The sequence below is a fragment of the Mustelus asterias genome, unplaced genomic scaffold (genome assembly GCF_964213995.1).
Source record: "Mustelus asterias unplaced genomic scaffold, sMusAst1.hap1.1 HAP1_SCAFFOLD_494, whole genome shotgun sequence".
Classification (NCBI taxonomy): Eukaryota; Metazoa; Chordata; class Chondrichthyes; order Carcharhiniformes; family Triakidae; genus Mustelus; species Mustelus asterias.
The window spans coordinates 291,062-307,477 of NW_027590446.1; the positions used below are offsets into that span (position 1 = coordinate 291,062).

Consider the following 16,416-nt stretch of genomic DNA (forward strand, 5'->3'; position numbering starts at 1 on the left):
GGGACCAGAAGGGTCCCTCACCCGCTATCTGGCAGACAAAAATAAGACACTAATTAAAAGCATGATCAAAGCAGGATGGAAACCCCAAGACCCACTTGAAAACCAACGGGAATGGTGGGCGAAAGAAAAGAGGAATAAAGACGATAAGGCTTGGATCCTGATATTAAAAGCCCACATCACTCTAGCAGGGCGAGTTCATAAATATGTTCAGGACAAGCAAGACCAGTCCGCACAGGGAAAGCGCGCCGCTGTGATGGCTGCTAACCCCGTGTTGCCAGCACTGTCCCACTTCTCACAGGAATTTCCAAGTGAGGAGTGTCCCGATTGGGAATGCTTAATGGATGAAACGGGCTCACTGTGCCCAACAGAGGGGGAACCTCCCGCTGACCACCGACCTCCCTCCGCCCCAGGACGCTATGGCAGCTCCCTTAAAGATCGAATGCGTTCCTGGGGGACAAGGGAGAGATGGGCGGCAGACCCAGATAAAAATGATCTCTGCGTCACTCACACCGGGAGACACAATGAAATTATTAGAGAAACTCCCGACCCTCCAGCCCAGACACAGTAATCTTCTGGCAGAAGATTCAGGAAATGCAACTGTGTCATAACCTACAGAACCGGGACAGAGCAGGGCTGGTAAGAGCCAAGATGCCCGAGAGTTATTGGACCCGGCTTCAGGCAGGGTACCAGAATGGGTCCTGGTGTGCAAACCTGGATGAGAGTCGCCGAGAGCAGGATCGGGCTCTGGCAGACTTTAAAAATGATATCGTCCAGACCATGGGGTAGGTCCCCGTGAGCTGGGGCGCGATAGTAGGGGTAGCGCAGGGGAAGGAGGAAGGGGCCCAGGAATATGGGTGATGGAAACTTGATGCCTTTATGGCCCATGGGGGAATGCCCGATGCAGATCGGCAGAACCCCGTGTTCCTCCAGTCATTTCGATGGCATGGAAAAGGCACGGATTCATCACCGCAGCGGGGGGGGGGGGAAGAGAGAAATGGCACCCCTTCGGGACAAAATCAAGAGATATGTACAGCAACTAGACTTACAGCTCCGAGATCTGCACCACGCAGCCAGAGACCAGCAAGCCATTAGAGACCAGGCTAGAGATCAAAATGTCAGTGGGGGACACAAGTAGGGGATAAAGTTTTAATTCGGGTCGCCCCCAGACCGACCCGGGTTTGCACCAAAATGGATCGGACCCCACGAGATTATCCTTACCAGCGACACAAAGAAGGACAAAGAACAATACAGCACAGGAACAGGCCCTTCGGCCCTCCAAGCCCGCGCCGCTCCCTGGTCCAAACTAGACCATTCTTTTGTATCCCTCCATTCCCACTCCGTTCATGTGGCTATCGAGATAAGTCTTAAACGTTCCCAGTGTGTCCGCCTCCACCACCTTGCCCGGCAGCGCATTCCAGGCCCCCACCACCCTCTGTGTAAAATACGTCCTTCTGATATCCGTGTTAAACCTCCCCCCCCCTTCACCTTGAACCTATGACCCCCTCGTGAACGTCACCACCGACCTGGGGAAAAGCTTCCCACCGTTCACCCTATCCATGCCTTTCCTAATTTCATACACCTCTATTAAGTCTCCCCTCGTCCTCCGTCTTTCCAGGGAGAACAACCCCAGTTTACCCAATCTCTCCTCATAACTAAGCCCCTCCATACCAGGCAACATCCTGGTAAACCTCCTCTGTACTCTCTCCAAAGCCTCCACGTCCTTCTGATAGTGCGGCGACCAGAACTGGACGCAGTATTCCAAATGCTTAACATCGACACATGTGCCTGTGTCGATGTTAAGGGAAAGGGCCGCTGGAAACATTGGTCACAATTAAAATCCTACCACCACGGGAAAGAGACAGGACAGACTGACTGGAAAGACAGGGGTGCTCCGACCACTCCACGTATTGGCCCCTAACCATCTTTGTCCAAACAGCGGAGGTCGGAATAACAACTTTTATTTTTTGGCACAAAGGAGTCGTGCGCCAACCGTGGCACGGATGTATATAGGAATATAAACATGAATAGATAAATAGATTAAGTTAGTAATTTGATATCCATCTAACGTCTGGTGGCCACCAGGTTTTATATATCCTTCCCCCAACCCCCCTCTCCAGGACCATGTGGACCACTTGGAGGGTGATCCCCATGGCGACCTTCCTGACGGGTATTCATAGAAACCCTACAGTGCAGAAGGAGGCCATTCGGCCCATCGAGTCTGCACCGACCACAATCCCACCCAGGCCCTACCCCCACATATTTTACCCGCTAATCCCTCTAACCTACACATCCCAGGACTCTAAGGGGCAATTTTTCAACCTGGCCAATCAACCCTAACCTGCACATCTTTGGACTGTGGGAGGAAACCGGAGCACCCGGAGGAAACCCACGCAGACACGAGGAGAATGTGCAAACTCCACACAGACAGTGACCCGAGCCGGGAATCGAACCCGGGACCCTGGAGCTGTGAAGCAGCAGTGCTAACCCGCTGTGCTAACCGTGCCGCCCCATAGAACACCCCATCTACCCGCGATTCCACCGGGTAACCTTCAACACATCCGAGGCACTGTGTGTGCCAGCTGAACCAAACCCTATGGACCGTAGAACTTATTTTAATGCATGGTTACAAATTTACCCGGGTATCAACGAGATCTGCTTCACTTGCACCTTAGAAGGACTCCGAACATGCATTCAACGACGGGACCTTCGGAACAGAGACGGCTGCACTTTCGGGACCATCTGCGCCCTCCCCGACAACCCATTGATTACAACACCACAGGACATTTCAAAGCCCGACATGGACATTTGCGGCTATTACGGACTTGTTGAGGCTCCCGCAGTCTCACTGTATGTACGCTTCGCGCTGCTTCCAACGCGGGCCCCCAGGACTACAACACCCGAAATCTTACCCTGCCCCTTGCAAAGCAGGGGACCAGAGGGAGGACTGGTGTTCATAGAATAGAAATCATAGAAACCCTACAGTGCAGAAGGAGGCCATTCGGCCCATCGAGTCTGCACCGACCACAATCCCACCCAGGCCCTACCCCCACATATTTTACCCGCTAATCCCTCTAACCTACACACCCCAGGACTCTAAGGGGCAATTTTTCAACCTGGCCAATCAACCCTAACCCGCACATCTTTGGACTGTGGGAGGAAACCGGAGCACCCGGAGGGAACCCACGCAGACACGAGGAGAATGTGCAAACTCCACACAGACAGTGACCCGAGCCGGGAATCGAACCCGGGACCCTGGAGCTGTGAAGCAGCAGTGCTAACCCACTGTGCTAACCGTGCCGCCCCGTGTTGTGGAACGAGGGGGAGATTGTATATGATAATGTGAAACATGAGGCCGTACCTGTCCTGATTGATATTTCAGGAATTCAGGTGCCAGAGTATCGCTCGGAGCAGACACAAGACATGTACCGAATGTTGGGGAGGGAGAGCATAAAACGGGCCATTGACCCAATGGGGGCTCCACATTACAGGGGAGACACAAACACACAGGAATAAAAGGGACATTGTCAATGACACATTCCCGGGGTTAAACACAGGATCCACAGTGGTTAACTCCATCGACATCCAGGGCCTTTCCAACAAAATTGAACAACTAAAGGGGGTGATGAAGAACATCTTACGGCGATCACTAGACCAGCAAACCTTTCTCGGGGAAGCGTGCGCCCACATCCAATTAGATGGGATTGCAGTACTAGAAGCGCACGCCTGGACCATTAACCGCCTCATAGACAGGGAGGGGGAGGGCACTGCCCGGGTACAACAGGGACGGCTATCCCATGCGTATGGTCAGTGGATGGTAGCACAAGTACGACACAATCCGGACCAAGTACACAGGGGGGGAGAACATAGAACAGTACAGCACAGAACAGGCCCTTCGGCCCACGATGTTGTGCCGAGCTTTATCTGAAACCAAGATCAAGCTATCCCACTCCCTACCATCCTGGTGTGCTCCATGTGCCTATCCAATAACCGCTTAAATGTTCCTAACGTGTCTGACTCCACTATCACTGCAGGCAGTCCATTCCACACCCCAACCACTCTCTGCGTAAAGAACCTACCTCTGATATCCTTCCTGTATCTCCCACCACGAACCCTATAGTTATGCCCCCTTGTAATAGCTCCATCCACCCGAGGAAATAGTCTTTGAACGTTCACTCGATCTATCCCCTTCATCATTTTATAAACCTCTATTAAGTCTCCCCTCAGCCTCCTCCGCTCCAGAGAGAACAGCCCTAGCTCCCTCAACCTTTCCTCATAAGACCTACCCTCCAAACCAGGCAGCATCCTGGTAAATCTCCTCTGCACTCTTTCCAGCGCTTCCACATCCTTCCTATAGTGAGGTGACCAGAACTGCTCACAATGGATCGACAGCGCCCAGCGAGCGCAACTCGCAGATCAGAAGGGGGTGCTGGATGACCGGACCCTGAAAGGGATGACACGGGTGTATCCAGTGATCCCCGACTGCGAGGTTAGTGAGGGCACCGGGATTGGAATGGTTCTGTTGTTTCCAACAGTCACACAGGACGCGGGGCCATTCCCGATCTTCCGGATTGAAAACATTGGTGTTTGAAGAAGGGAAAGGGTTAATGTTTTTTTTTGTACTCAATGTATTTTGTGCCTAAAAGGTTGAACTTTGTACCTGGAATGTATCATAAACATAACCCTTCCTTATGGCTAGCCTCCCCTTTGTTTATATTGCTCCTGGTAGTAGTATAAGCCATTTATTCATGTCTTTCATCTTTAACTTTTAGTAGTATAAGTCATTTGTTCATGGTTCCCTTGCTTGTTTATATCATTCTGATAAAACAGACAGTTAAATATAGATGTTGGGTTGTAAGTCTTACGTTTCCCGTAGGCTTGTGTATGATTTAAACGAAGGAAGCAGCTACCAAATGGTCGAGTGCGAGAATGGCCGTTTGAAGGAGGACTCCCACTGGGACAGCTGCAATCGCACACAGTCACTTCAAAGGAAAGGTCGCGGGAAGAGCAGGGGGACCAGAGGTGGCACCTTGACTACAACTACCAGGAAAATTGTGCTTTATGAGCCAAGGATACCAGATAGTCTCTGGATCATGGTTAGAGACTATCAGAAGCTGTTAAAGGAACTATAATTTACGATCAAGGACTGTTAACTGGACTTTGCTTCATGACTTGTATTGGGAACCCTGATGTATAAAGGTCCACGCTTCTTGTGTTCAGAGAGAACTTTGGCTTCCGCTTTCAAGGGGCCAGGTTCTCCCTCAAGCTTGTGTGAATAAAGCCTGACTGTATTTTGACTCATACCAGCCTCAAGAGGTATTTTTACCGACTTCAGTGTTGTTGGGGGCAATGCCTCCCTCCGCTACCACATAACCGAAACCACGGCCATCTCCAGGCATGGTATAATGTCCAGTGTCTCTCGCGCAGGGTGCAAACAGCGGGGAGAGATCACCATCTGTCCTCACCCACTGAGACAAGGAGAGGCAGCAGAGTGTGGGTTTCACCGGACACAAGGACTGCACCCTAGAAATTACACCCACAGATCCACACTTCGCCCGGGCAGGATACGGGGGACGGGGTAGATACTGTGTGGCCACCACACGTACATCATTTATATACAATGGACTAACATGCCCAATCCCCAACCCAAACTTCTGTTTCACCCCCGCACAGACCAGTCACTATAGGTCAGGCTCACATCACCAATGTCCGGAATAGACAGACAGTAACTTTTAATGCCACAGACCCTCGAAAGGACAACTTAAAAGACTATCAGGAACCCGAGCAAGCCCCCATCCCACACCTGACTGAAGTTCTAAGGGAGCTCCGACTCAGAGTAGGACACTCCGTCCGGTTATACCATCAGCTACAATCACACATCAAAACCTTGGAGCAGGACACCGAAACGGCATTGCAGAGCCAAACATGGGCACAGAAGGTGTGGGACTGGGGTCTAAATGTAAACATTCACCCCTGGATCCAAATCGTTTCACATACACTGGTTGTCATCCAACTCATCTTAGCACTTTCCTGGGGAGTAGCGACATGCTACACATACCGCCAGCGGAAGAAAACAAAATCACGGAGAAACTTAGTTAGGACAATTGGCGTGGTCGGACAGTTAACAAATCGGGAGGATTACTCCCGCATACACTTAATTTGACAAGCTCCCGGGGCTCCCCCAAACTGTACGACTGCAGCGTGCAGAGGCCGAGAGCACCGGACACAAATTTGTAAAAAGGGGAAGAAAATTCGGTCTGCGGGAGGTGGAACAAGTCCACTCCCGACCGACAGGGGGGGAACTGTAAGCGGAAACAAATTTCTGGTGATTCCTTAGATGAATATTTCTCAGAATAAAATCAAATAAATGAAACAGGACAAAGCAGCACCCAGGCACAAAGTGTGAACAGACAAGCAGGTCTTTTAAAACACAGAAACAAGGCTGACAAAGGGACTCAGGAACTCACATTAGCATTTAATTAAATTGGCTCCAAGGATATCAGGAAGCCCTTATCAAACACTTCAGAAGGTCTCTGAGACCTGGAAGACTTCCTGATATCCAATTAAACACCTATTGTATGAGAAACTCCGGAGATCTCAGACAATTATCACCTCCCTAGACTGGGCAATCACCAGACTTAACACATCAACTCCGCACCCAAAAACCCATGAAACAGGATGACCATATCAGAACACCAGAAAACAAACCATTTACACATCAACCACAGAATGGTCAGAGTCAAACACTGTAAACAAAACATTAACATTTGAATCATACAAAGTGTCAAAGTGTCCCTCTGCGTATCTACACCCTTTATGGCAGAACCATAAAGGGTGTAGATACGCAGAGGGACCTGGGTATGCAAGTCCACAGATCCTTGAAAGTGGCGTCACAGGTGGAGAAGGTGGTGAAGAAGGCATGTGGCATGCTTGCCTTTATAGGACGGGGCATAGAGTATAAAAGTTGGGGTCTGATGTTGCAGTTGTATAGAACGTTGGTTCGGCCGCATTTGGAATACTGCGCCCAGTTCTGGTCGCCGCACTACCAGAAGGACGTGGAGGCTTTGGAGAGAGTGCAGAGGAGGTTTACCAGGGTGTTGCCTGGTATGGAGGGGCTTAGTTATGAGGAGAGATTGGGGAAACTGGGGTTGTTCTCCTTGGAAAGACGGAGGATGAGGGGAGACTTAATAGAGGTGTATAAAATTATGAAAGGCATAGATAGGGTGAACGGTGGGAAGCTTTTTCCCAGGTCGGTGGTGATGTTCACGAGGGGTCATAGGTTCAAGGTGAGGGGGGGGGAGGTTTAACACGGATATCAGGAGGACGTATTTTACACAGAGGGTGGTGGGGGCCTGGAATGCGCTGCCAGGCAAGGTGGTGGAGGCGGACACACTGGGAACGTTTAAGACTTATCTAGATAGCCACATGAACGGAGTGGGAATGGAGGGATACAAAAGAATGGTCTAGTTTGGACCAGGGAGCGGCACGGGCTTGGAGGGCCGAAGGGCCTGTTCCTGTGCTGTATTGTTCTTTGTTCTTTGTTGTTCTTTGTTCGAGTATAACTGTAGCCCATTGCGACAGGCTGTCAGAGTGCTTTCGGGACAGTGCTGTTTGTATGTCCCGATTGCACCTCCATCGACGTTAATAAAGCTGTACCGCTGTTAAACCTGACTCTGAGTCCGAAGTGGTCGTGTTCGCCCACTCGCGCTAACATTAGCATGGCCAATCCATCTAACCTGCACATCTTTGGACACTAAGGGACAATTTAGCATGGCCAATCCATCTAACCTGCACATCTTTGGACACTAAGGGACAATTTAGCATGGCCAATCCACCTAACCTGCACATCTTTGGACACTAAGGGACAATTTAGCACGGCCAATCCACCTAACCCGCACATCTTTGGACACTAAGGGACAATTTAGCATGGCCAATCCACCTAACCCGCACATCTTTGGACACTAAGGGACAATTTACCATGGCCAATCCACCTAACCCGCACATCTTTGGACACTAAGGGACAATTTACCATGGCCAATCCACCTAACCCGCACATCTTTGGACACTAAGGGGCAATTTAGCATGGCCAATCCACCGAACCTGCACATCTTTGGACACTAAGGGGCAATTTAGCATGGCCAATCCACCGAACCTGCACATCTTTGGACACTAAGGGGCAATTTAGCATGGCCAATCCACCGAACCTGCACATCTTTGGACGCTAAGGGGCAATTTAGCATGGCCAATCTCTCTAATCTGCAAATCGTTGGACACTAAGGGGCAATTTAGCATGGCCAATCTCTCTAATCTGCAAATCGTTGGACACTAAGGGGCAATTTAGCATGGCCAATCCACCTAACCTGCACATCGTTCGGACTGTGTGAGGAAACCGGAGCAACTGGAGGGAGGAGACCCACCCAGACACGGGGAGAACGTGCAAACTTCACACCCGAGGTCCGAGTTGAACCCGGGTCCCTGGCGCTGTGAGGCAGCAGTGCTAATGACTGTCTTTGTACCGTTGTAACATGACATCACTTGTCCTGTACTCGGTGCTCTGACTGATGAAGGCAAGTGTGCCAAACGCCTTCTTCACCACCCTGTGAGGCCACTTTCAAGGAACTATGTACTTGCACCCCTGGGTGTCCCTGTTTGTGGGGGAGGGACAGCTCCTTGGACCTCCACAGCTCAGAACATTGTGGGTCGGCACGGGACAGGGCAAGATGGCAGACTAGGCCACAGGCTGGCTCCACAGGGGATGGGGGGGGAGTGGGGGCTGATAGAACCTAAAACCCATCTCCTACCAAAGTTTTTCCTTCGCTCTTGATGGAGATACAGAATAGGTTGCCCCAGGACAGACGTACCTGGTCGAAGTTCAGAGCCCTGATGTATCTGGTCCTCCCTGGGTGATGGGGCCTTGGGGGGCAACTCGATGCAGATTTCCGTCGAGATCTCAGCAACGTCCACCTGCCAACAGAGGGAGCGTCCAATCAGGTTAACGGTTCAGGTGTCGCTAGGCAGGGGCCGTCTCGGAACAGATCACAGCCTGTCACAACCCAGTGTTACAGAGAGGGTCAGTACTGAGGGAGTGCCGCACTGTCGGAGGGTCAGTACTGAGGAAGCGCCGCACTGCCGGAGGGTCAGTGCTGAGGGAGCGCCGCACTGTCGGAGGGTCAGTACTGAGGGAGCGCCGCACTGTCGGAGGGTCAGTGCTGAGGGAGCGCCGCATTGTCGGAGGGTCAGTACTGAGGGAGTGCCGCACTGTCAGAGGGTCAGTACTGAGGGAGTGCTGCACTGTCGGAGGGTCAGTACTGAGGGAGTGCTGCACTGTCGGAGGGTCAGTACTGAGGGAGTGCCGCACTGTGGGAGGGTCAGTGCTGAGGGAGTGCCGCACTGTCGGAGGGTCAGTGCTGAGGGAGTGCCGCACTGTCGGAGGGTCAGTGCTGAGGGAGTGCCGCACTGTCGGACGGTCAGTGCTGAGGGAGTGCCACACTGTCGGAGGGTCAGTGCTGAGGGAGTGCCGCTCTGTCGGAGGGTCAGTGCTGAGGGAGTGCCGCACTGTCGGAGGGTCAGTGCTGAGGGAGTGCCGCACTGTCGGAGACGTCAGTACTGAGGGAGTGCCGCACTGTCGGAGAGTCAGTGCTGAGGGAGTGCCGCACTGTCGGAGGGTCAGTACTGAGGGAGTGCCGCACTGTCGGAGGGTCAGTACTGAGGGAGTGCCGCACTTTCGGAGGGTCAGTACTGAGGGAGTGCCGCATTATCGGAGGGAGTGTTTGATGGGGGACAGTGTAGAGGGAGCTTTACTCTGTATCTAACCCCGTGCTGTACCTGCCCTGGGAGTGTTTGATGGGGGACAGTGCAGAGGGAGCTTTACTCTGTATCTAACCCCGTGCTGTTCCTGTCCTGGGAGTGTTTGATGGGGGACAGTGTAGAGGGAGCTTTACTCTGTATCTAACCCCGTGCTGTACCTGTCCTGGGAGTGTTTGATGGGGGACAGTGTAGAGGGAGCTTTACTCTGTATCTAACCCCGTGCTGTACCTGTCCTGGGAGTGTTTGATGGGGACAGTGTAGAGGGAGCTTTACTCTGTATCTAACCCCGTGCTGTACCTGTCCTGGGAGTGTTTGATGGGGGACAGTGTAGAGGGAGCTTTACTCTGTATCTAACCCCGTGCTGTACCTGTCCTGGGAGTGTTTGATGGGGGACAGTGTAGAGGGAGCTTTACTCTGTATCTAACCCCGTGCTGTACCTGTCCTGGGAGTGTTTGATGGGGACAGTGTAGAGGGAGCTTTACTCTGTATCTAACCCCGTGCTGTACCTGTCCTGGGAGTGTTTGATGGGGACAGTGTAGAGGGAGCTTTACTCTGTATCTAACCCTGTGCAGTAGCTGTCCTGGGAGTGTTTGATGGGGACAGTGTAGAGGGAGCTTTACTCTGTATCTAACCCTGTGCAGTAGCTGTCCTGGGAGTGTTTGATGGGGACAGTGTAGAGGGAGCTTTACTCTGTATCTAACCCTGTGCAGTAGCTGTCCTGGGAGTGTTTGATGGGGACAGTGTAGAGGGAGCTTTACTCTGTATCTAACCCTGTGCAGTAGCTGTCCTGGGAGTGTGTGGCAGTCATTACTGAGAGACGTTGAGAAAGAGGTGACGAATTTGGTGAGTGAGTCAGTGTCACGTTGTCGCCCAGTTTCCTCTCTGGATCCGAAAATATCTCGACAATGGGTGACTCAGGAAGTGAAAGCAGAAATTAGAATCGGCTCTGACCGAGTCTGTTTCTGTGCCAGGGTCCAACCTCAGCCTTCGCCTTATCAACTCTCTTCATGCGTCAGTCCCTCTTGAAACACAGAAGATAGGAATAGAAGGAGGCCATTCGGCCCTTCGAGCCTGCTCTGCCATTCATCACCATTTTGGCTGACCGCCCAACTCCATAAGACCATAAGACATAGGAACAGAATGAGGCCACTCGGCCCATCGAGTCTGCTCCGCCATTCAATCATGGCTGATATTTTTCTCATCCCCATTCTCCTGCCTTTTCCCCATAACCCCTGATCCCCTTATTAATCAAGAACCTATCTATCTCTGTCTTAAAGACACTCAATGAGCCGGCCTCCACAGCCTTCTGCGGCAAAGAGTTCCACAGATTCACCACTCTCTGGCTGAAGAAATTCCTCCTCATCTCTGTTTTAAAGGATCGTCCCTTTAGCCTGAGGTTGTGCCCTCTGGTTCTAGTTTTTCCTACTCGTGGACACATCCTCTCCACTCCATCGAGGCCTCGGAGTATCCTCTAAGTTTCAATAAGATCCCCCCTCATCCTTCTAAACTCCAACGAGTACAGACCCAGAGTCCTCAACCGTTCCTCATACGACAAGCTCTTCATTCCAGGGATCATTCTTGTGAACCTCCTCTGGACCCTTTCCGAGGCCCGGCACATCCTTCCTTAGATACGGGGCCCAAAACGGCTCACAATATTCCAAATGGGGTCTGACCAGAGCCTTATACAGCCTCAGAAGTACATCCCTGCTCTTGTATTCTAGCCCTCTCGACATGAATGCTAACATTGCATTGGCCTTCCTAACTGCCGACTGAACCTGCACGTTAACCTTAAGAGAATCTTGAACAATGAATCCCAAGTCCCTTTGTGGTTCTGATTTCCGAAGCATTTTCCCATTTAGAAAATAGTCTCTGCCTCCATTCCTCCTTTCAAAGTGCATAACCTCACACTTTTCCACATTGTATTCCATCTGCCACTTCTTTGCCCACTCTCCTAACCTGTCCAAGTCCTCTGCAGCCCCCCTGCTTCCTCAACACTACCTGTCCCTCTACATATCTTTGTATCATCTGCAAACGTAGCAATAGTGATTTCGGTTCCTTCTTCCAACTCGTTAATGTATATTGTGGAAAGTTGTGGTCCCAGCACCAACCCCTGAGGCACATCACTGGTCACCGGCGGCCATCTTGAGAAAGACCCCTTTATCCCCACTCTCTGCCTTCTGCCAGTCAGCCAATCCTCTATCCATGCCAGGGATCTTACCCTTTACACCATGGGCACTTAACCTATTTAACAGTCTCCGATCTTGTCAAAGGCCTTCCGGAAATCTAAATAAATCATAACCTGAATAAACCCAATCGCCCAATCCTGCTTTCTCCCCATAACCTTTGACCCTGTTCGCCCCAAGTGCTATATCCAGCCGCCTCTTGAATACATTCAACGTTTTGCCATCAACTACTTCCTGTGGGAATGAATTCCACAGGCTCACCGGGTGAAGAAATGTCTCCTCACCTCCGTCCTAAATGGTCTACCCCGAATCCTCAGACTGTGACCCCTGGTTCTGGACTCCCCCCACCATCGGGAACATCCTCCCTGCATCTACCCTGTCTAGTCCTGTTAGAATTTTATAAGTCTCGATGAGATTCCCCCCCCCCTCATTCGTCTGAACTCCAGTGAAAACAATCCTAACCTCGTCAACCTCTCCTCACACATCAGTCCCCGGAATCAGGGTCAGTGCTGAGGGAGTGCCACACTGTCAGAGGGTCAGTACTGAGGGAGTGCCACACTGTCGGAGGGTCAGTACTGAGGGAGTGCCACACTGTCGGAGGGTCAGTACTGAGGGAGTGCCACACTGTCGGAGGGTCAGTACTGAGGGAGTGCCGCACTGTCGGAGGGTCAGTGCTGAGGGAGTGCCACACTGTCGGAGGGTCAGTGCTGAGGGAGTGCCACACTGTCGGAGGGTCAGTGCTGAGGGAGTGCCGCACTGTCGGAGGGTCAGTACTGAGGGAGTGCCACACTGTCGGAGGGTCAGTACTGAGGGAGTGCCACACTGTCGGAGGGTCAGTGCTGAGGGAGTGCCACACTGTCGGAGGGTCAGTACTGAGGGAGTGCCACACTGTCGGAGGGTCAGTGCTGAGGGAGTGCCGCACTGTCAGAGGGTCAGTGCTGAGGGAGTGCCGCACTGTCAGAGGGTCAGTGCTGAGGGAGTGCCGCACTGTCAGAGGGTCATTTTGGTCGAGGTGGGGACGGAACTCTCTGGAATGTACACTTCACTTTAATAGCTCTGGGGTTGGGGAGTGGGGGGGGTGGGAATTCCCGATTTGGGAGTCACCTCTGCCTGACACACGCACAGCTCCAGGCGCCCATTCCGCCCCACCCCACCCCCTGCTCTTTACCTCTGCTCTGTTGCCCGCCGCTGCCTCGGGCTGACTCTGGCCTCCCTCGCTCTCCTCCATGGAGTCGCTGCGTCTGCGGGACCGCCTCTTCCTCACCAGGTCGGCGTCCCGGATGTGGGAGAATCCCGTCTTGCCCGAGCGACCCGGCGAGCGGCTCTCCGTCGACTGTGAGCGGTACATCCTCTCTGGCCTGGCCGCTGGCCCGGGCTGCCCCTCCTCAGCAGGGGGCGTCCTGGCCACTCCGTCCACCCTTGCTTCTCTCCCCGGAACGTTCCGCTGCGTCCCAGCTCCCTGCGGCGTCCCAGCTTCCTGAGGCTTCCCGTCCCGCTCCCGTCCGGGTGTCCCGTCCGCTGCCATAGGCGTCGTGCGGTTGGGGGCTGACTGGTCGGCCATTTTCCCAGCATCCTCTGCAGCTGCTGGACCCGCCAGCCTCCCATGCTCCTCCGGGGCTGCCGCTCCCTCAGGAAGGGGGGCCTCCCTGATGACCAGCGTCGACACCCCGGGGTCCTCGCTAATGAACAGCTCGATGGGCCTCCCATCGTGCACAGTGCTGGGCTCGTCCAATGGTAGCTCGGGGACCTCTGCTGTGACCACCCCATTGGTCAGTACGCCCTCCTTGGAGCCGGGCGCAGCCTCTGTGGGTTTCCCCTGAGCGGTCGGTTCCTGAGGCTTCCCATTTTCCTCTGGGGTGACCTCCTTCCCATGAGCCTCGGGGGCAGGTGGCTCCCCAGGTTTCCTGGGCTCCGCCTCCAACTCCAAGATGGCCTCTCTCCCATGATCCTCGGTGGCAGGAAGCTCCCGGGTCTCCCCGTGATCCCGTGCGGTTTTCCCATCATCCTCAGTGATGACCAATTCCTGAGTCTTCCCATGATCCTCCAAGGGTGGCAGCTTCTCCGCTTTCCCATCACCCTTTGTGATGGTCAGCTGTTGGGTCTTCCCATGATCCTCCGAGGGTGGCGGCTTCTCCGGTTTCCCATCATCCTCGGTGATGACCAGTTCTTGGATCTTCCCAAGATCCTCTGAAGGTGGTGGCTTCTCTGATTTCCCATCATCCTTTGTGATGATCAGCTGTTGCGTCTTCCCATGATCCTCTGAGGTTGGTGGCTTCTCCGATTTCCCATCATCCTTTGTGGTGGTCAGCTTTTGTGTCTTCCCATGATCCTCTGAAGTTGGCGGCCTTGCCAATTTCCCATCATCCTTTGTGGCGGTCAGCTGTTGTGTCTTTCCATGAACCTCTGAGGTTGGCGGCCTTGCCAGCTTCCCATCATCCTCTGTAATGACCAGTTCCTGGGTCTTCCCATGATCCTCTGAGGTTGGCGGCTTCTCCGATTTCCCATCATCCTTTGCGGCGGTCAACTGTTGTGCCTTCCCATGATCCTCTGAGGCCGGCGGCCTCGCGGTTTTCCCATCGGTCTCCGCCATGGCTGCTTCCCGAAGGGCCTTCCTTCGAGCCTTCGGCACTGGCACCTCCTTGGGTCCCTGGCGTTCGGCCGCCTGCCCGGGATCCTTCACCGGCGCGGCCTCTGGCCCGGAATGCCGCCGGCGGGCCAGAGGCCTGGGGGCAGGGTCCTGGCTGGCCTCAGTTGAGCGGGGGCTCACCGAGGCCGGGGCGTGGCTCTGGGGGAGCGAGCCACCACTGGCCTGGGGCCCGACCCCGGTGAGGCCCAAATTCACCTGAGGGGAGGCCTGCGAGTCTGGGCTTTGACTGCCGTTGAGCAAGGTCTGGCTGTTCCTTTTCTGGGCTTCCCGCTTGGGCCTGCTGGGTCTCTGTGGCATGGAGCTAGCCGAGCAGGCCTCCATTCGCTCCGAGTAAAACTGGATGGGATCCAAAGAGCTGTGCGTGTCCGAGTCAAAGTTGCCTACCTTGTAGGTGCTGTGGCAGCTGTTCTCCTCAATATGGACCACGTTGAGCTCCTGGCCGGTGAAGTGGGCCCTGATCTGGCTCAGGTAGGTCATCACGATCAGCTTGTCTGGGATGGCAAGCAGCACCATGTCCGCGGGTTCCAGTAGCCGCGAGATTCCCAGGCTGGCAAACCCGTCAAAGGCCTGAGGAGGGTGGAGGAAATGGGGAAGAGTGTCAATGGGATTGGATACGGAATCGGCTGAGAGGCAACTGGATTGACAACTGGAAGAACACTTTCAATTCATCCTCAACTTTTTAAATGGGGTTGGGGGGAGGGGGAGGAAAGAGATCCAGATTCTAGATCCCAGATTCCAGATGATTCCAGGTTATTCCAGACTCTGGATTCTAGATTCCAGATTTTAGACTCTCGAGTCTCGATTCTATATTCCAGATTCTAGACTCCAGATTCCAGATCATACTAGATTCTATATTCCAGATTTTTTTTTGAAGAAGTGACCAAAATGGTTGACGAGGGAAGGGCCGTGGATGTTGTCTATATGGACTTTAGTAAAGCGTTTGACAAAGTCCCTCATGGTAGGCTGGTGAAAAAGGTTGGATCTCATGGGATAAAGGGGGAGGTGGCTAGATGGGTGGAGAACTGGCTTGGTCACAGAAGACAGAGGGTGGTAGTGGAAGGGTCTTTTTCCGGCTGGAGGCCTGTGACTAGTGGTGTTCCGCAGGGCTCTGTATTGGGACCTCTGCTGTTTGTGATTTATATAAATGATCTGGAAGAAGGTGTAACTGGGGTGATCAGTAAGTTTGCGGATGACACAAAATTGGCAGGACTTGCAGATAGTGAGGAGCATTGTCAGAAGCTACAGAAGGATATAGAAAGGCTGGAAATTTGGGCAAAGAAATGGCAGATGGAGTTCAATCCTGATGAATGCGAAGTGATGCATTTTGGTAGAAATAATGTAGGGAGGAGCTATATGATAAATGGCAGAACCATAAAGGGTGTAGATACGCAGAGGGACCTGGGTGTGCAAGTCCACAGATCCTTGAAAGTGACGTCACAGCTGGAGAAGGTGGTGAAGAAGGCATATGGCATGCTTGCCTTTATAGGACGGGGCATAGAGTATAAAAGTTGGGGTCTGATGTTGCAGATGTATAGAACGTTGGTTCGGCCGCATCTGGAATACTGCGTCCAGTTCTGGTCGCCACACTACCAGAAGGACGTGGAGGCTTTAGAGAGAGTACAGAGGAGGTTTACCAGGATGTTGCCTGGTATGGAGGGGCTTAGTTATGTGGAGAGATTGGATAAACTGGGGTTGTTCTCACTGGAAAGACGGAGGACGAGGGGAGACTTAATAGAGGTGTATAAAATTATGAAAGGCATAGATAGGGTGAACGGTGGGAAG

The 16,416-nt window shown here is 52.9% G+C and overlaps 1 protein-coding gene across 1 annotated transcript in view; it reads right to left on the reverse strand.

The window, feature by feature from the left end:
- The window catches only part of LOC144486855 (EH domain-binding protein 1-like), a gene marked incomplete at its 5' end in the record, with an annotated part of 63,026 nt that overhangs the window by 23,512 nt on the left and 23,098 nt on the right, over positions 1–16,416 (reverse strand). The window contains 2 exons of the mRNA XM_078204875.1: positions 8,859–8,961; positions 13,156–15,201. Coding sequence (XP_078061001.1) covers positions 8,859–8,961; positions 13,156–15,201 — 2,149 coding nt within the window. The remainder of the gene's footprint in view (positions 1–8,858; positions 8,962–13,155; positions 15,202–16,416) is intronic.